The sequence below is a fragment of the Leucoraja erinacea genome, chromosome 24, assembly GCF_028641065.1.
Source record: "Leucoraja erinacea ecotype New England chromosome 24, Leri_hhj_1, whole genome shotgun sequence".
Taxonomy (NCBI): Eukaryota; Metazoa; Chordata; class Chondrichthyes; order Rajiformes; family Rajidae; genus Leucoraja; species Leucoraja erinaceus.
Genome location: NC_073400.1, coordinates 26,330,315 through 26,351,796, shown reverse-complemented (window position 1 = coordinate 26,351,796; position 21,482 = coordinate 26,330,315). Strand labels below are relative to the sequence as shown.

Genomic DNA, 21,482 nt, shown 5'->3' with positions numbered 1-21,482 from the left:
ATTGCTCCTAGTGTGTAGGATAGTGCTAGTGTACGGGTGATCGCTGGTAGGTGCAGACACGGTGGGCTGAAGGGCATGTTTTGATGCTGCACCTCTAAAGTCTAAAGTAAAGAACCAAAGTGGTTGTCAATTTGTTCACTGTGTCCACTGAAAGATCTCTCTATACCTGATGGCACTGTCATAATTCCTTACATGGAGGCTGGTTTACTCAGCAAAATGATTCTAAACAGATTTACAAAGTATATCATTTTCATTCCCTCTCAAACACCCTCCTATTTTACTTATGCACTGTGGAACCCACAAATGTAACTTTACATGTATTAAAAACAAATAAATGTGATTGCTAGGTAGACAAAAATGCTGGAGAAACTCATCGGGCGAGGCAGCATCTATGGAGCGAAGGAAATAGGCAACGTTTTGGGCCGAAACCCTTCTTCAGACAAATGCGATTGCTATCTTTTTTTTTGGCGAATGGAGAAACCACAATTATGATATGCTATGGAATTTCAAAACACTTTGGGGGAATATTCAGCGATTCAATCCATTAACTAATGTTTGCTAACACTTAAAAGTTTTTATTAAATGGGATTTATGAATTTTTATTACATTTCATTTTGTTTAAATAACTTTTACCCACTATAACCTACAAATCAGCGTCCTTTGCATTTAAGACACAATGGTAAATATAAAAACACTAACAAGAAGTGAGAATCTACAATAGAATAATTGCTAAAGTTTGCAAATACAAAAATGCACTATAAATAATAAACAACAGTTAAAACTGCAATTATCTTAAAATCAAGGGAATAAAAATAGCATCAACTCACATCAGATTTGTACACAGCTTAACTACTGGTTGGTAGAAGTATATCAATCTCTTTATTGGATGGGGTGATCAAACTGTTATCCATACCACATGTATTTTGAAGGTCCACTGTGGCGTTACAAACATCCATTGAAATTGCTGAGAGCTTCATGGAGGCTGGAGGATTTGGTTCATTGGATACTATCCCCACTGGGACAACATGAAGTGACCTCTCAGCGCCATCCCCCGAACCCGTCACTGGGCTATGGTCCGAAGAGGGTTTTGACGATGAAACATCCTCGTGATTCCCTGTCTCACGCCAGTTGAAGAACCGCTGAGGTTGGGAGTTGGGAGTACTCGGCTCATTCTTTGCGGATTGGAGCGGTCCACCATCTCCGGCGGCTCGCCCCAACGGATGAGGCGAAGCTGGCGACTGCGCAAGACCGGGCTTTTTAGGGGGAATTGGCGGAGGGTTCCCTCGATCCACCCTTGGTGTTGTTGGCGATTTTATACCGGGTATCAGCGGGCTTTGCGGACTGGAGACCTTGGTGGGCGTTGGCGAGTGATTGGCCTCACCGACTGGCGTCTTTGTTGACGTGCCCAGCTGACGATAGTCAGTGCCAAAAGGGGAATTATTTGGCGTTTTGAGGGTACTTGTCTGGCTTGTGAATCTAGAAAGGACTTGGGTCACGGTATTGCGGGCCAACTGTTTGGCAGCTGAGCTGTCCAAGGTAGTGGGGGACAGATCCCTAGGGGGGGGACTCTGCAAGCCGCCAGTCTGCTGATCTTGCTCTGCTTGAGCTTGGAATTTAAATCGAGCAGCATGGAACCTTTGATTCAGCCCAGCTTGGTAGGAGGACTGGAAACCGGTGGTGGGGCTCGCCGACCCAATTAGTCGCTTCGTCAGCACGGGGGACGAGCACGGCGAGGAGGAGACCGACGAGGCGGCGGACGAGTTGACCGTGTTGCTCGGAGAAAGGGAACTCCCGCCGGCGAGATGCGAGGCCAAACCAGTGGTCACAGCGGCCGTTCCGTTTTCAACAACGTGATCGGGTGCGGGAGAAGCCGGCTTGTTTTTACTCGGGGAAAAAACATCCGTCTCATTGTCGTCGGTTGACCGATCTTCACCATTGTTGCAAGTAAGTGTGCCACAATGCCCGTTTAAATGCGGGACAAGTGCCGATGGTTTAGACAATGTGCAATGACCCTGCTTTGCGTCATTTCTGTTCGTCACTTCCACATCTGGAAAATCTACTTGGCACGCTTTGCTTTCATTCGAGCCAGCCCCTTCGGACAAGCCTGCTTCGTTCCCCACGGCTTTATTAGAGTTGTCTGCTCCACTTTTTAGCTCCTCAATCATTTTTCTTAAGTGCTCCACTTCTTCACTGAGGGCTCGCGTTTGCTTCTCTTTACGGTTCAGCTTTGCCCTCAGCTGCTCCTTCTCAGTGTCAAACTCGGAGAGCTGCTTCTCCATTTGGGCTTCCTTCTGCAAGGCCCGTCTCTTCTCGACAGCCAACTCTTCCTCCAATTTACTGCTCCTCGCCAGCTCCTTCTCAAGCTTTAGTTTTAGCTCCGCAACTTTCTGCACTTCCTCCGCAGTCTTATGGCTTGCTTTTTTGCATTCTTTCACCAACACTGCGGTTAGCTGCTTGTGGCGCGATCGTTCTTCTTCCAACTGCGCGTACATTTTCTTCTGCTCCTTTTCCACCTTCTTCACCTGCGACTTTTCAAATTCCAGCTATAAATACGTATTTTGGGGAAGGAAGCGACAAAAAAAACAAAATATTTTAGTACATATATCAGTATTTCCCCCATTCCCAAGATTTTAGTTTAGAGTTACAGCACGGAACATGCCCTTCGGCCCACCGAGTCCGCCAATACTATCTTACACACTAGGGACAATTTACATTTACGTCATGCCAATTAACCTACAGACCTGGATGTCTTTGGAACGTTGGCGGAAACCGAAAGTCTCAGGGAAAACCCACGCAGATCACGGGGAGAACGTACAAACTCCGTACAGACAAGCACCTCCTTGTCAGGATCGAACCCGGGTCTCTGGCGCTGTAAGGCAGTAGCTTAACTATGCCACCGTGCCCCCGCCTGCTTCTTATCTTCTGTAGATAAATTACTATTTGTCAAATATCTCTATTTTAAAATCAGTGTTTGTTTCTGTTACTTATCGCAAGGCTTCTATTTAAAATGTCGAACAAAAGAGAGGCTACAGCTGTATCTTTCGATTCATCTATAAATGAGCCAAAACATATAAGATTATTAATGGTTTGGACACGCTGGCGGCAGGAAACAGGGTCTAAATGTTGGTGGAGTCCAGAACCAGGGGCCACTGTTTAAGAATAAGGGATAAGCCATTTAAAACAGAGATGAGGAAATACTTTTTCACACACACAGAGTTATGAGTGTGGAATTCTCTGCCTCAGAGGGCGGTGGAGGCCGGTTCTCTGGATGCTTTCAAGAGAGAGTTAGATAGGGCTCTTAAAGGTAGCGGAGTCAGGGGATATGGGGAGAAGGCAGGAACGGGGTACTGATTGTGGGTGATCAGCCATGATCACATTGAATGGCAGTGCTGGCTCGAAGGGCCGAATGGCCTACTCCTGCACCTATTGTTTAGTGAGCCCATTTGAGGAGAATGTTAGAAACCAAACCAACAAGAGAGGGGCAGGAACAACTAGATTAGTAGTTCATTAGAATAACGTTAAGTATGATTTTAGATTCAAATAGAAAAAAATTATATTTTTACTAAACACTCAATATTGTTTCATATACTGCTTATTCTGTTGCTACGGTTACTTGTCGGGGTTTGAAAACAAAGCGGGACATCATAATTTAACATTGAATACTAACAAGAAAGGCAACCATGAAATTGAACAATGACGTTATTAATCTAGCTACAAAAGAGTTTGAGCTGCGAGTCATGTCCAATCACCACGTGATCAGGGTGCCTTTTATATTCAACAATGGAAGAATCAGCTGTGACAGCACATTGGCGGAAGCTTAGTTCTCGTCTGCACAAAGTTAATTGTCACCCGAGTGCATCACCCTAAATATTTTTAATGCTTCATCAGATTCCTCTCTTGTCCCCTTGTCCACTTCGCTAAAGCTATCTGTCATAGCATGCAGCATGGAAACAGGTCCTATGCCCCAACTAGTCGATGCCGACCAAGATATCCCATCTAAGCTTTTACTCACGTTTAGCCCACATCCCTCAAACTCTTCTGTTTCATACACCTGTCCAACTGTCTTTTAAATGTTGTTATAGTGCGTGCCTCAACTACTTTGTCTGGCAGCTCATTCCACACACCCATTATTATCGAAGTGAAAACGTTGCCCCTCAGGTTCCTATTAAGTTTTTCCCCTGTCACCTGAAACCGATGTCCTTTGGTTCTTGATTCCCCTATCCCGAGCAAGACTCTGTGCACATCTGACCTTAACTATTGCAATAGGGTGTCACAAACTAATACACTGTCACAGGATAATTAGTAGGAAAGTTAAAAACATGATTACAATTTTGGAATAATAAACACCAAGCATGGAAACAGTCCCTTCGGCCCATCCCATCCCTCCTGATCAAGATGTCCTATTTTAGCTAGTCCCATTTGCTCGCATTTGGCCCATATCCCTATAAACCTTTCTTATACGTGTACTGGTTCAAGTGTTTTTTAAATGTTGTTATTGAACCTGCCTCACTACTTCCCCTGGCAGCTCCTTCCATATACTCACCACTACTTTAGGAATCATTAGGAAAGCTAACTTAAAAGAAAAGGCGACGTTTTGAGCCGAGACCCTTCTTCAGACTGGTATGTGAATTGATTCAGCAGCAATGAGAATCACACACACACACACACCCCCCCAAAACCGCCATTGCAGGAATGTAGCTGGTTTTGACTGCACTGAATTTGTGTCTGCATCAGACCAGCAGGTGGCTCAACATCAACCCAAATCACAAAAGGTATTATATGGAGTCATTCTTCCATGAATAATCTGTTGCCACAGATTTCCAGACTCCTGGTCGCATAGCAACCAATGAAATCAAAAACTATTAAATCAGGGTCATGATATTATTTAAAATACATAAATATACCCAGAGACCCGGGTACGATCCCGACTGTGGGTGCTGCCTATACAGAGTTTACACGTTCTCCCTGCGAACGCGTGGGTTTTCTCCGAGTGGTTGCGGTTTCCTCCCATATTCCAAACAAGTGTGGGTTTGAAGATTAATTGGCTTCTGTAAATTGTCTCTAGTGTGTAGGATAGAACTAGTGTACAGGTGATCGTTGTTCAGTACAGACTTAGTGGGCTGAAGGGCCTGTTTCCACGCTGTATCTCTGAACTCAATATTCAGAATATTTAGACATGGGCTTGTCTTCTAGGAAATATATTTTCTTGAAGGGAATTAGTTTATTTTGAATAAAAGCACAAACTTGGAGAATAATGTTTAATATTATGTCGATGTGAGGAACTGCAGATGTTGGTTTGCAAATTGAGGGTCTGAGGAAGGGTCCCAACCCAAAGCATTGTCCATCCATTTCCTCCACAGATGCTGCCTACCCCGCTGAGTTCCTCCAGCACTTTCTGTTTTACTGATTAATATCATGTAGTTTTCATTTCATTTAAAGTGCTTTTTGAAGATCACTGCCCAGTACTGCAATGATATAGGGTCCAAGTAAGACAGAAATGCTGGAGAAACTCAGCGGGTGAGGGAGCATCTATGGAGCCTCACCTGCTGAGTTTCTCCAGCATTTTTGTCTACCTTCGATTTTTCAAGCAACTGCAGTTCTTTCTTAAGCAGAGGGTCCAAGTAAGACTCCCAGAGGAGTGCGAAAGTGGAGAATAGGTGGTCCTGCTGAAACATCCAAGCGCTCTTGTATGAGCTGGGTCTGAAGAAGGGTCCCGACCCGAAACGCTACCCATCCTTTTTCTCCTGAGATGCTGCCTGACTCGCTGAGTTACTTCAGTACTTTGTGTCTATCTTCGGAATAAACCAGCACCTTTCTACAAAGGATTTAAAATGAATCTGATAGAGCTCTGTGGCGCAGCAGTAGAGTTTCTGTCTTACAGCTCTGGAGACCCGGGTTCGATCCTGACTACGGGTGCTCTCTGTGCAGAGTTTGTACGTTCTCACAGTGACCTGCGTGGGTTTTCTCCGAGATCTTTCGGTTTCCTCCAACACTCTAAAGATGTACAGGTTTGTAGGTTAATTGGCTTGGTATTAATGAAAATTGTCCCTAGTGTGTGTAGGGTAGGGTTAATGTGCGGGGATCGCTGGTCGGCGTGGACTCGGTGGGCAAAAGGACCTGTTTCCACACTGTATCTCTAAACTAAACCAAAGTAGGTTGATGGAGGTGGACAGAAACAAAAAGTCTTCACATAGTGGAAAAGTACAGAAGAGGTTAATTATAAAGTTAGAAGGTATTTCTTCTCCTTAAGAATCATTACTTTCTCATAGGCTAGTCAAATATGTACTGGGCATTGAATGATGACAGTTATTTAAAGAGAAACTTGATCATTTACTGAATGACAAAACAATTCCAGTTATTTAGGGAATGCTGTTACTTTGCTGTAATTAATGAAAAATAATGGCCTGCTTGGGTTTCAAGGTCTTCATTCAACCACTCCAAGAGTTACAGTCTCCAAAACATTTTCCTGAAGTGGCCACATTTTTTTCCTATTTCCAGTTGTCTCGCAAGAATGTATACAGTTAGAGGATTTTTCCAATCAGATTCCATCACATCTAAAACTGCTACATAATGCAGTTGCTAGCTCTATTTGTGTAATGCAAGGTGCAAGTCCAGATTGTAAACAGCTCGTAAGGGAATACGTTACAAGCTTTTTCCATGTTTCTCTCTAAAAGACAATGAATAAATAACAACACAATGGGCTGTTGGGATGGCCAGAAATCCATGTTATAGCTGTAGAAGCAAAGACTGCGACATTCTCTTTTCCATGAACTGCCAGTTTTAAATATTGCCAGTGTTTTAGGGAGGTTTCTGACAAAGCGTGGCCAAGAAGCAGACAAGGGCAGCACAGTAGCGCAGTGGTAGGGTTGCTGCCTTACAGCGCCAGAGACCCGGGTTCTATCCTGACTTTGGATGCTGTCTGTACACGTTTTCCCTGTGACCCCGTGGAATAGATAGAATAAATGCACAGCGTAGGTGAATCAAGAACCAGAGGGCATAGGTGTAAGGTGAGGGAGGGGGGGGAAAGATTTAATAGGAACCCGAGGGGTAACTTTCTTTTCCACACAAAGTGTGGTAGGTGTATGGAACGTGCTGTCGGTGGAGGTAGTTGAGACAGGTGCAACGTTTAAAAAAACATTCAGGTAGGTACAGGGATAGAACAGGTTTAGAGGGATATGGGGCCAGACGCAGGCAGGGGGCGGGGGGCCTAGTGTAGATGGGCATGTTGGTCAGCATGGGCAAGTTGGGCCGAAGGGCCTGTCTCCATGCTGTATGACTATAAAACCACCAAAAGCAATTAATTTCAACTTCAGGCCTTCCACATGTACAGAAATACAGAAGTTGGGAAGTAACGTTAACGAACGGCAACACTTTCAACGTGACATTTGGACATCATAACTACAGTGCGGCCTAATCAGATCCCGTTTAGTGGCTGACTGCAGAAGAACTGTGACATTGCAGACACAGCGGGAGCGGTTCGGTGAATGAGATCACAGTACTGGGAAGACGTGTGGTGAGATGAGGTTGAGACCAGTGGAGCAAGCTCTCACAGCACTAAATCCCATTAACTGTTGTTGAAAGCAAAAAAAAATATTGGCATTAAGATAAAATTAAAAAATTGGGGCACAGTGGCACAACTGGTAGAGTTGCTGCCTTACAGCACCCGAGACTCGGGTTCGATCCTGACTACGGGGGATCCTGACTACGGGGGTTGTCTGTGTGGAATTTGTACGTTCTCCCTGTGACCACGTGGGTTTTCTCCGGGTGCTAAGGTTTCCTCCCACACTCCAAAGACGTACAGGTTTGTCGTTTACTTGGGTTCGGTAAAAATTGGAAATTGTCTCTAGCATGTGGAATAGTACAAGCGTATGGGGCGATTGGTGGTCGGCAGACTGGATGGGCCAAAGGGCTCGTTTCTGCACTGTATCTCTAACATCTAAAGTCTAAAATCTCTAAAGTCTAGAGTTTGTTAACGTTGGCTAGATCACGGAAAGACACAAAATACCTCAGTAACTTAGAGGGTCAGGCAGCATCCCTATAGAAAATGGATAGGTGATGTTTCGAGTCAAGACCCTTCTGTGGCTAGGTCATACAACCCAGTTTTTGTTAGATATGGCATGTGCCCCACTAAACCATTTCTGTCTCCTCCAAATAGATAATGGGATACATGCACTTCTTGGGTCTTTTTTCACTCTTCCAATTCTTCTTGGGCTTATTGTCAATTTCTGTTTTAGTGTTTCACAGTGGAGACCTTGAGATTATGTTTAAAAGGCACAACAAGCTGGAGTAACTCAGCGGGACAGGCAGCATCTCTGGAGAGAAAGAATGGGTGATGTTTCGGGTCGAGACCCTTCTTCAAGGGTCTTCCTTCTCGATTCAAAACATCACCCTTTCCTTCTCTCCAGAGATGCTGCCTGTCCCGCGGAGTTACTCCAGCTTTTTGTGCCTGTCTTCGGTGTAAACCAGCATCTGCAATTCCTTCCTTCACACAGAGTGCGGTGGGAATATGGAATGAGCTACCAGAGGTGAGTATGATAGCAACATTTAAAAGACATTTGGACAGGTACATTGATAGGAAAGGTTCTGAGGGATATGGGCTAAACGTGGGCAGGTGAGGACTAGCAGAGACGGGGCAATTTTGGTCAGCATAGACAAGATGGGGCTGTTTCTATGCAGCGTGACTATGACACACTTCTCCGTACCTGTTGTGTGAGCCGTTCTCGTTCCTTCTCCAGCATGTAAGTCACGTCATCGCCTTCAGCCGTGTCCTGGGCATGTCTTCGCCTCTCCTCTTCCAGGTCCAAAATTACCTAGAAAATGAAATTCCATTAAAAAAACCCCCCATCAGTTTTAAATTCCTGCATTTTGTGACAGGCACCTTATAATGCTGCAAGTTGCATTCAAGAGCCATTGTATTGGTAACTCTACAAACGTCTGAAACACTGATTCTGCTATTTGTTAACCACTACATTTTGTTAATCTGACATAAGCATGCAACCTCCGGCTGTAATTTGTTCTATTTAGAGATACAGCGTAGAAACGGCTCGGTGGGGCAGCGGTAGAGTTGCTGCCTTACAGCGCGTGCGGCACCGGAGAGCCGGGTTTAATCCCGACAATGGGTGCTTTCGGTACGGAGTTTCTACATTCTCCCCGTGACCACGTGGGCTTTCACCGAGATCTTCGGTTTCCTGCCACACTCCAAAGACGTACGGGAAGGTAAATTGGCTTGGTATAAGTGTAAGTTGTCCCTAGTGTGTGTATGACAGTGTTAATGCGCGGGGATCACTGGTCGGTGCAGACTCGGTGGGCCGAAGGGCCCGTTTCTGCGCTGTATCTCTAAACGAAACAGGCTCATCGGCCCATCAAGTTCTACATGACCAACGATTACTCGTACAGTAGTTCTATCCTACACCCCAAGGACAGTTTGTAGAAGCCAATTACCCCACAAACTTGCACGTCTTTGGAGTATGGGGGGAAACCGGAGAAAACCCACCTGGTCCCAGGTACAATGTTCAAACTCCACACAGACAGCACCTGTAGTCAGGATCGAACCCGGGTCTTTGAAGCTGTAAGGCAACAGCTCTACTGCTGCACCACCGTGCTGCCGCTACTGAAGGGTTTGCCCGTAACCTAAAGTGTATTCCTGATCTTTTAACCAAACTCATTACAGACCTTGGAAATTTTCTCTGTTAACTACTGTAACATTATAATGTTTAAGATTATATTCAACACTCTGGTAGTTTTCTCTTTGTACCTGTGTTGTACTTGGGTTAACTGCGCTCATGCGCAGTACGATTTAACTGGACAGCACACAAAGGTTTTCAATGTATCTCTGTACATGCAACAACAATAATACAGCCATTCATATTCCTCACGCCTAATTAAAGTGTTAGTTAAGTTCTATTTAAATTTATTTTAATTTATATAATTTAATTGCCACACAACCAGGGTCGGTGGAATTTTGGGTTGCCAGCAGTGGTACAGTAATAAAGAACACACAACCACAATAAAAATTTTACACAAACATCCACCACAGCATTCATCACTGTGGTGGAAAACACCCCATTTCCAAATGGAGACCATGATCTGGAAGTTTGTGGAGCCCAAATAGATAGCCTAAAAAACTGTAAGGATAGATCATGTACTGTGTATGTATTTGAAGAGTATTGAAGGCTTATCCAGAATGGGTGGTACAGAGTTGCTGTCTTACAGCGGCAGAAACCTGGGTTTAATCCCGACTACGGGTACTGGCTGTACAGAGTTTGTACATTCGCCCTGTGACTGGGTGTTTTTTCTCCCCAGTTCTCCAGTTTCATCCCACACTCCAAAGGCGTACAGGTGCTACATCTTGGCAGGACAAATCAAAATAGGACGTACATGGTAAATGGTAGGGAATTGAAGAATGCAGGTGAACAGAGGGATCTGGGAATAACTGTGCACAGTTCCCTGAAAGTGGAATCTCATGTAGATAGGGTGGTAAAGAAAGCTTTTGGTGTGCTGGCCTTTATAAATCAGAGCATTGAGTATACAAGTTGGGATGTAATGTTAAAATTGTACAAGGCATTGGTGAGGCCAATTCTGGAGTATGTTGTACAATTTTGGTCGCCTAATTATAGGATGGATGTCAACAAAATAGAGAGAGTACAGAGGAGATTTACTAGAATGTTGCCTGGGTTTCAGCAACTAAGTTACAGAGAAAGGTTGAACAAGTTAGGGCTCGATTCTTTGGAGCGCAGAAGGTTAAGGGGGGGGACTTGATAGAGGTCTTTAAAATGATGAGAGGGATAGACAGAGTTGACGTGGATAAACTTTTCCCACTGAGAGTAGGGAAGATTCAAACAAGGGGACATGACTTGAGAATTAAGGGACAGAAGTTTAGGGATAACATGAGGGGGAACTTCTTTACTCAGAGAGTGGCGGCTGTGTGGAATGAGCTTCCAGTGAAGGTGGTGGAGGCAGGTTCGTTTTTATCATTTAAAAATAAATTGGATAGTTATATGGACGGGAAAGGAATGGAGGGTTCTGGTCTGAGCGCAGGTACATGGGACTAGGGGAGAATATGTGTTCGGCACGGACTAGAAGGGTCGAGATGGCCTGTTTCCGTGCTGTAAATTGTTATATGGTTATAGGTTGTAGGTTAATTGGCTAGAGTCCCTGGCGCTAGTGTACAGGATTTAGTGGAAGATTGCAACCTTCACGTGGTCTGCCCTGTTTCGATTAATGCAATCAACTCGACGTGCACAAACAGAAGTTCAAATAGAACAAGTTGTCCTACAACTTTAGGCTGTGCACGCCACACGAAAGAAGAAGTGTATAAGATGGTCGGCGTGGACTCGGTGGGCCAAAGGGCCTGTTTCTGTGCTGTATCTCCAAATTAAGGAAACCGATTAAAAGAGTCTGAAGAAGGGCTTCGACCCGAAACGTTGCCTATTTCCTTCGCTCTGTAGATGCTGTCTCACCCGCTGAGTTTCTCCAACATTTTTGTCTACCTTCGATTTTCCAGCATCTGCAGTTCCTTCTCAAGCAAAGGAGCTCATATGGCTGGTAAAGAGAACTAGTCTCCTGTATTATGAGAGCCCAGCACAAAAAGCCACTACAAAATGATTGGGGATGGCAAACACTTCTACAGTACATCCGAAACCTTATAAAAAAATTAAGACTGAGATTAATAATTTTTTTTAATTAGTCAACAATGGGAAGGATTATGGAACCAAGGATGTAGTGAGATACATATCAACCATGATCAAATTTGATTTGGGACTGAATGGCCTACATTTCGTTTCTATGGTTTGAGTAAGCAGTTTTTTTGGAGGGGGAGAGCAGACAGCTAGACTGCAGAGTATTTGGTTTCATTAGCCCAAAGCCAAACAGATGTCTTGGATTTCCTGACAAAGCTTGCAAAAATAATAAATAAAATGCATATCTTAACAAAAAAAAATAATTTTGAACAGAAAATCTGCCTACTGTTCTCCCAAGTCAGCTTTGCCCTAGAAACACAATTGCTGCCTGTATTTCAACTTGGAGGTATTCGCCATCTCATTAATAGCTTGATTCCAAGATAGCACAGTGCCAGATTAAATATGTGCACATATATATACTTTAGTAGACACAAAATGCTGGAGTAACTCAGCGGGCGAGGCAGCATCGAGATGCTGCCTCACCCGCTGAGTTACTACAGCATTTTGTGTCTACCTTCGATTTTACCAGCATCTGCAGTTCTTTCTTAAACACATATATTTTAGTGCAGTCCTTTGGGATTAATCCACACTGCACAGTTGCAATCTCCACCGTCAGCATTGTGGTAAATTGAGAGATCTTTTGGATGCCGTTTACAGTGGATGTATTGTGTATGTAATTAATGGGAGAACAACCATGAGTCTGCACTATGTTATTGAAGAGGAATTTTCTGTCTTAATTATTGTGTGCAGTGTCGTCTTCTCCTCCTTTTAACTTGCTGTAATGTCTTGAACTTCTAACATAAAGAAGCCACCTGCACCTATCAGTGTAGAATGCAGCAAAAAGTAGGGTATCGTCAAAGTAGGGGAGTTGACCATTACATTTATACAGGTCTAACACCGATTTTCCGGCACTCCCGGTTCCAGTGCCTTTCTGGATTATCCGATTTGCCAGATCAACAGAGGTCACGAGCTCCGAGTGGAGTGCAATGGTATCGGAATGGCCCGCGTGGGTAGCTGAGGTGCCGAGATACCGGCCCGCAGAGTCGGCTATGGGAACGGATCTGCCAGCTCCGGCGTTCCAGATCCCCGGCTGCAGGGGACAAATTTAATTGCCGATCGGTCGCGGAATTCCCGATGCGGTCGAGATCAACCGCCTCAGCCAGTCTAGGCGCCAGGGAGCCTTCCGTGAGGGATTTCAAATATGCTCTCATAACTTTGCCCAGATTAAAGGAGATCCCAGACCACCAGTTGACAGAAGGTCGGGGGGGTGGACTTGCAAATCTGGATGCATCCAGATGCATTAAGGTCACATAAGGACCATGATTCCACATGAACACATCTGACGACATCTCTGGGAAGTTCACCCAATATCCCGGCCAACTTTATTCCTCAATCATTAAAAGTAAAACTTACTGTCTGGAGAACATTGCTGGACTCAAATTGGCCGACACTCTCCCTTACACTACCAACAACTGCACTGCAAAAATAATTAGCTATGAATTGCTTCATGGTGACACTAGCCTATATTCCCATTAACTTTTGAAGTTCCTTGAAATGAGAAGAACTTATTATGCGAAGCCTCGTGCAAGATAACATTTTATAATACCTTTCTGTGTCGGCTCTCCGCGGCAGCCAACTGGGATATCATCCGATCTTGCATCTTCTTGCATTGTGTCATCACTACTTTGAGTACAGACAGCGGGTTTGTACACACGGGCTGCTTGTCAACATGAGCCCCATCATGGATTGACTCACAGTCCCTTTGCAGAGCAAGGAACGGGTCACTGATGTCATACTTTCCATAGCGTTCTTGGATAAAACAATCTTTTTGTTGTGCCTGTAACCAACCAGACCATACATAGTTAGTCAAGAGTATTTTATTGCCATACGTCAAGTGGTACAATTGAAATTCTTACTTGCAGCCATATTACATATGTCTGCCAATGCAAAAAACATTTTTCACACAGAGAGTGGTGAATCTCTGGAACTCTCCGCCACAGAAGGTAGTTGAGGCCAGTTCATTGGCTATATTTAAGAGGGAGTTAGATGTGGCCCTTGTGGCTAAAGTGATCAGGGGCTATGGAGAGAAGGCAGGTACAGGATACTGAGTTGGATGATCAGCCATGATCATATTGAATGGCGGTGCAGGCTCGAAGGGCCGAATGGCGTACTCCTGCATTTATGTTTCTATATTCTTACACAACAGATATGTAAACATAGTACTCTGTAAACATCATAATAAGCAACAAAAAAAAAAATGTTCAGTATAAATCTGATCTTGTTGCTCCAGTTTCCTCCCACATTCCAAAGAAGTGCAGGTTGCAGGTTAATTGGCTTATTTCACTTGCCCCTCGTGTGTAGGGTGCGTAAGTGGGATAACATAGAACCAGTGAACGGGTGATCGATGGCTGGCATGGACTCGGTGGGCCGAAGGGCCTGTTTCCGCAGTGTATCTCTATATTAATTAGGTTAGTATACATTTTACATTTGGTTTATAAACCTATGCAACCCTACACTAATGCTTTTATGCAAAAGTTAAAAATGTTTGGAAATATATATCAGATTAGTGCTTTTCATTCAGCATCGTACTCTCATACCAAATAATCGTGAGATGACAAAGTGGTCAACATTTAGGCAACACTTTTTAAAACAAAATAATAGGGTAGTGGACTTTGATAGAAAATGATTCAGTGCCTTGGCTGTATTTAGAGATTTTTCAAAAAAGTATTTTTGTTGGAGCCTATGATTAAAATGTGTTGTGATTTATCCTGGAATATTAAATCAATAGAAAGTCCAACGGGCACAATTACAGAACCGTAAATTATCGTGAAGTTAATGAAGCAGATTTTTGCACTTCGTAATAAATTTCAGCCCGCAGGCAACAGTTTCACTCGAGCTTATTACCACCAGGAATACTGTTCCCAATGGGCAACATAAATCTAGGATAGGTCCCAGAGATCATCTTCTGGCCAATTTAGTGTTCATACAGCAAGCGTGAATCACATTTGTGGCAGTTTTTGCAATGTTTCCAAAATCACTATTCAACTTGCAAGCTTTTAATTATAAAAATGAGTATTTTTTTTTTAAAAAAGCATTGTCAAAATGGGGCATGGTGGCGCAGCCGTAGAGTTGCTGTCTTACAGCACTTGCGGCGCCCAGACCCGGGTTCGATCCCGACTACAGGTGCTGTCTGTACGGAGTTTGTACGTTCACCCCGTGACCGCATGACTTTTCTCCGAGATCTTCGGTTTCCTCTCACACTCCAAAGACGTACAGGTTTGTAGGTTAATTGGCTTGGTATAAATGTAAAAATTCTCCCTAGTGTGTGTAGGGTAGTGTTAATGTGCAGGGATCGCTGGTTGGTGCGGATTCGATGGGCCAAAGGGCCTGTGTCCGCACTGTATCTCTAAACTAAAATATAGTTGAGTTTAGGAATAAAGTCGCTCTCTTATGCCCCAATCCCACTTAGGAAACCTGAACGGAAACCTCTGGAGACTTTGCGCCCCACCCAAGGATTCCGTGCGGTTCCCGGAGGTTGCAGGTAGTGGAAGCAGGTAGGGAGACTGACAGAAACCTCCGGGAACTGCACAGAAACCTTGGGTGGGGCGCAAAGTCTCCAGAGGTTTCCGTTCAGGTTTCCTAAGTGGGACAGGGGCATAAGTCAACAATCATACTCAGTTCTGATTTAACTTTAAAACACAATCAAACTCGATAATTACATTCAAAGTGCTGGAGTAACCCAACGAGACAGGCAGTATCTCGCCGATATTTTGGGTCAGAACACTTCCTCAGACCTCTTCTTTCACCCATGTTCACCAGATTCTGCCTGACTCACTGAGTTACTCCAGCACTGTGTGTGCGTCTTTTTTTTGTAACACGGCATCTGCATTTCCTTGTGTCTACATCCAGAAATACATGCGCAGCCATCCATTTGTTTTTTGGAGCTTTCTCAAATCATTTTCATGGGGTGCTTTTGTGGGAACATTGAGCAACGTCCAATACCTGCAGGCAAGGTAGGAAACTCTGAAGATTTGTCAGACAGCAAACATTTCTTAACTGTCCCAATACATCAAGAATAGTGTTTCCAACTTAATAATAATGCAGTAACAAAAGATGGAACACAGCATTAAATGGTACAAACATATTTAGACTTGAGAGATGCAATGTGGAAACTGGCTCTTTGGCCCACCGAGTCCATGTCGACCAGCGATCACCCTGTACATGCTAGCATTATCTTACTCGCACTAGGGACAATTTACAATTTTACCAAAGCCAATTAACCTACAAACCTGTATATCTTTGAAGTGTGGGAGGAAACCAGAGCATCTGGAGAAAAAACACATGGTCACAGGGAGAAACATAGAATCATAGGTGCAGGAGTAGGCCTTTCGAGCCAGCACCACCATTCAATATGATCATGGCTGATCATCTAAAATCAGTACGCCGTTCTTACTTCTTCCCCATATACCTTTAGCCCTAAGAGCTAAATCTATCTCTAACTCCTACAATCAGCACCCGTAGTCAGGATTGAACCCGGGTCTCTGGTGCTGTAAGGCAACAACTCTACCACTGTGCCACTGAACTGATTTGATAGTATTAAAGGTCCCTTTTGTAAATCTGAGTGGTTTTAAAAACAAAGGGATGCCAATTTATTAACTGAGAGAGAGGTAGGAGCTGAAAATCAGTTGGACTTATTTAACACAAACTAAGGAGACTTCTTGCAGTTCAAAGCCTACTTTGAGATCGATGATCAGCCACTTCTGTCGAGTCTATGCTGCCAGCTGGATAAAGATGATCCTAAATCAATCTGTGGTTTTACAGCATGGTGAATCAAGTCTCCCAACTTGCACAGCATTATCTAGGCCAAAGAGCCAATTGAGTTGGAACAGACAGTTCTGATCAGATTCAGTCATATTTCCTTTAAATTTTGAACTGCAACCGAGTTGTTTGCCAGAGGCTACGGAAACCAAATCACAACAGCATAGAACAACATAGAATAATACAGCGCAGGAACAGGCCCTTAGGCCACAATGTCTGCGCTGAATATATGCACACAATCCATATCCCTCCATATGTATGTGTTAATCTGAAATCTTCTTAAATGCCACTATCATATCTGCTTCAACCACCAACACCCCAGGCACCCATCACCCTCCGGGTAAAAAAGAAATATCCCGCACATATCTTTTAAACTTTGACTGGGCAGGAAATAGCCGATTTCCTTCTTAAAAGACCAGGCTTTACAAAATTCTGGCAGCTTTTATTGATCATAGTTCGAGGTTTATGGATTCAAACGCACAAATTTTCACAGTAGCTGAACCATTTTAAGATGATTGCTTGGGAACCGGAGGGAAAGATAATTTGTCCAGCATCATAACAACCTTGATGTAGAATTCTATTTCCAGAGTAGGGGAATCGAGAACCAGAGGACGTGGATTTAAGGTGAGGTGGGTAAGATTTAATAAGAATCTGAGGGTTGTAGGTGTATGGAACGAGCTGCCAGAGGAGGTAGTTGAGGCAGGTACTGTCGTAAAGTTCAGGAAACATTTAGACAGGTACATAGATGGGATAGGTTTAGAGGGATATGGGCCAAATGCAGGAGGGTGGGACATGTTGGTCAGCATGGCCAAGTTGGGCCGAAGGGCCTGTTTTCACCCTGGAAGACTCCATGACTCTATTTGGTCATTGAATGCCTTTATTTTGTTTTTAAATAGAGTTTTGGTAAAATCCAATTCATGGGTCATCACTTTGAACTTTTAACATGGTAGATAATCTCTGAGCAGCAAGCTGAATATGACTTACCTTTCCACATCATCCCAGTACCTATCCCATTAAGCCTTACAATAACTGTAACTAATTGTCCAGGTTTTCCATGTTTCACAGATACATAGATACATACTGATTTACTGCAGATTATTTTACATTTATGAAGAGACTGATGCAAACATGAACTTTACTATCATTTCTTTCATCAAAATTACGAGAGATACAATGATTTTGCAATGGATATCCACGGCTATTTTCATCTGTATACCATTTTAAAAATGTCTAATGTATTATTGTAACGTTTAAGAAACATTTAGACAGGACTGGACAAATTTAGAGGGGTATGGGCCAAAGTCAGGCAGGTTGGACAAGTGGAGATGGGACATATTGGTCGGTGTGGCAAAATTGACCAACAGGCCTTTTTCGTCGCTGTATGACTCTATTTAATCTCCATTTATTCCACCAGCTAGATCAGCGAGTCATTAAGGTTATGCATTTCAATACAAACTTCTTCTTTTTCTTCTTCTTCTTCTTCTTCTTCAAGTCCACACACAAGATTAGAAATTGCTCAGCCAGAGCTGAACATGCTTCTCGGCATCTGCATACAATGGTGTCTGTCTTGTGCTTCTTGTGCGTGGCGCTGGAAAGATTGGTGGAAACAGGGCAGCGACGTGAACGCTCTTTCCTTGACCCCAATACAAACTGCTGAAACGTAGGTAGAATGTTTCTCTGTTATCTGACATTTAATTACTAAAGAATGCAGCCCATCTGATGCTAATCATCACTTAAAAACAGTAATGCATTTTCACTTTGATATACAATATGCATTTCGTTGTCTCTGTACTGTACACTGCACAATGACAATAAAGTTTGAATCTGAATCTGAATCTGTTGTGGTTTATTTCGATTGAGACTAACCTAAAAACGGGGGTTCCTTTTTAACCTGCACCTGAGAAACTCTGGTTTAAGATAAGTATTTCTTGTCAAACATATTTTTGCCATGATATCAATCACCAGTACTACGAGGAAGAAATGTGGACAAATAAATTCTTCTTGAGAACGTGTGGCGTTGAACTACTGGAAATTTGTGCCTTTCTTCACATTGAGCCTCTGTGCTGCAAAGTTCAAAGGCATCATACTCAAATGAGCATATTAGAATGCATAATTCATCATAGTTCAGTTTAGAGATACAGCACGAACACAGGCCCTTCGGCCCACCGAGTCCGCACTGACCAGCGATCCGCATACACTAGCACTATCCTACACACGAGGGACAATTTACAATTTTACCGAAGACAATTAACCTACAAACTTGTACGTCTTTGGAGTGTGGGAGGAAACCGAAGCACCCGGAGAAAACCCAAGCGGTCACAGGGAGAACGTACAAACTCCATACCGACAGCACCTGCCGTCAGGATTGAACCGGCTCTCTCAGGTGTTGTAAGACAGCAACTCTACCGCTGCGCTTCTGTGCTGTCTGGATCATTATCTTTCACAATTTCAGTTTAAAAACCTGTCAGAACTGGTGACTCAAAAGAATGTAGTCTGTACAAAGTCAGGAATGTTATATCGCTATTTTATAGGAACCAGAAGGGTAACTTATTCATGCAAAGGGTGGTAGGTGTATGGAACAAGCTGCCGGAGGAGTAGTTGAGGTAGGTACTATTGTAATGTTTAAGAAACATTTAGACAGGTACATGAATAGGAGCAGTTTAGAGAGATACATGAATACAGGTACATGAATACGATAGGTTTAGAGAGATATGGGCCAAATGCAGGCAGGTGGAACTAGTGTAGATGGGACATGTTGGCCAGTGTGAGCAAGTTGGGCCGAAGGGCCTGCTTCCACGCTGTAAGGCTCTATGACCCAAGACATTATATTATGTGCCTGCTAAAATTTAGTTGCACGTTGCTTTAAAGATAGAATATCCAAGTCCTCCTGCATAAACACAGGGCAAGTTCATACCGGGATCAATCAACACGCTAAATTTTGGCACTGCCTCTCGAGAATTTTTTTCCTGGAACCCAGATCAGAACACAACATGCACATAACGAGTCGGGGAGGAAAGAGGAGTGGCGATGGTGGACATGGTTCCAGATTTGTCACTCTTTGGTGCATAAAAGGTATTTCTCGACATCACTAGCGTTAAATGTCTCAGATTCCCTCAATGAGGAAAACATTTTTCCTTTTATGTCTTCAGTGAACTTTAGTTTAGTTTAGAGATACGGCATGGAAACAGGCCCTTCGGCCCACCAAGACCACACTGACCATCGACCACCCATTCACACTAGTTCTATGTTATCCCACTTTTCCATCCCTTACACACGAGGGCCAAATTTACAGATGCCTACTGACCCGCATGGCTCTGGGATGTGGGACGAAACCGGAGCACCCGGAGATATCCCACGTGGGTATGGGGAGAATGCACAAACTCGGCACCGACAGCACCCGAGGTCAGGATCGAACCCGGGTCTCTGGCACTGTGGGGCAGTGGCTCTCTCAGCTGCCACACCGCGCTGCCCACTCCTTTGTTATTTAAAAAACTCTTATACGACTATCCCTGACACATATATAGCTCAAAGGGACCAATCTTCAACCACGCCACAGAATGCAGGCTGCCGAACCATAAAAAGCTATCAATATCTCTCCTGGGACTGCTTAAGAATGAAGGTAGTTGACCAGATGGAGCCTGATTAAGGAAAGTACAATGAGAAAAATGTTCCTATTGTCCCAAGCACTCATGCAGGGTTTTAACCGTTTGTTTCACAGCTGCTGCTCAACCTGCTGAGTTCCTCCAGCATTTTCTTTAAGACGACCCAAAGTAATCAAATTGGTGATGATTATAAAGAGAAAAATAAACTCAATGGAGAGTAACAGTTCATATTGAATGCTCTGCTCAAGGATTCTGCATAGGGAGTTATCCACTGTGTTTAGGTTGGGCAAGTGTTAACTTTTTGGTGCTTCCATTATCCATAATACAGAAAATACATATTTCATAATACAGAAAATCTTCCAGGTGCCTGAAATACTGAAATAAATGTCAAATGCTGGAGGCGCTCAGTATTTTGTGCATACAATAAATAATATTAATAAATAATAGACCCAAATCAAATATTGATTTAAATCTGTGTTACTGATTTTGTAACCAACTCCTGTACAGACACAAAATGCTGGACAGGCAGCATCTCAGGAGCAAAGAAATAGGTGACGTTACGGAGGTGAGGAAAATCCTGACTACGTGTGCTGTTTGTACGGATTCTGTACGTTCTCCCCGTGACCTGCCTGGGTTTTTTTTTCAGGATCCCCGGTTTCCTCCCACACTCCAAAGACGTACAGGTTTGTAAGTTAATTAGCTTGGTATAATTGTAAATTGTCCCGACTGTGTGTAGATAGCACAATGTGCGGTGGGTGCTGGTCGGCGCGGACTTGGTGGGACAAAGCGCCTATTTCCGCGCTGTTTCTCTCACCTAAACTAAATCAGGGCCAACAACAGATGACCTCAGGAAGATTGGTCGATAATGGCCAATTGTTGGTTAGGGTAGGTGTGCAGGGTTGGGGACATTACAGATGAAAAAAACAAAGATCCGGGAAGAAGACTGGAAGGAAGAGTCATTGGGAAGACCAGGGTGTAGACAGGAAAAGAGCGCCAAGAAACGGATAAAATCAAAGCGCCAGGGAGAAGATCAACAATACTAAAGAGAAGAGGAAATTGTGAGAGGCAAGCCGGGAGATGGTTCATAATAAGTTCATAAATTCATAAGTGATTGGAACAGAATTAGGCCATTCCACCCATCGGCTGATGGGGCCGAGATTGGGGCAGAAGATAATAGAGAGCCGAGAAGAGGTCCAAGGTGCCATGCAGAATATAGCGGAGAAAAATATTATCGGAAATATCAAGCGATCTATCCATCCAAGAAGATCATTCACTGCTGGACTCATTAATAGTGAACCAGAAGGTAACGATGGGATCAGCATTAAACCTACCCATCAAAACATACACTTGCAGTGTGATGAGTTCATTGATCCTACTTTAAATA

The 21,482-nt window shown here is 43.7% G+C and overlaps 1 protein-coding gene across 3 annotated transcripts in view; it reads right to left on the bottom strand.

The window, feature by feature from the left end:
- Positions 1–21,482, bottom strand: part of cttnbp2nlb (CTTNBP2 N-terminal like b) — a 59,060-nt gene that overhangs the window by 4,712 nt on the left and 32,866 nt on the right. For 2 of the 3 annotated variants that reach the window (XM_055654865.1, XM_055654863.1), the window contains exons 3-5: positions 13,285–13,515; positions 8,703–8,810; positions 566–2,543 (exon numbers count right to left, since the gene is read on the bottom strand). In XM_055654865.1, coding sequence (XP_055510840.1) covers positions 846–2,543; positions 8,703–8,810; positions 13,285–13,515 — 2,037 coding nt within the window. In that variant the 3' untranslated portion in view covers positions 566–845. Of the gene's footprint in view, positions 1–565; positions 2,544–8,702; positions 8,811–13,284; positions 13,516–21,482 lie in introns of those variants that run through there. The other variant, XM_055654864.1, reaches the window with a different exon arrangement.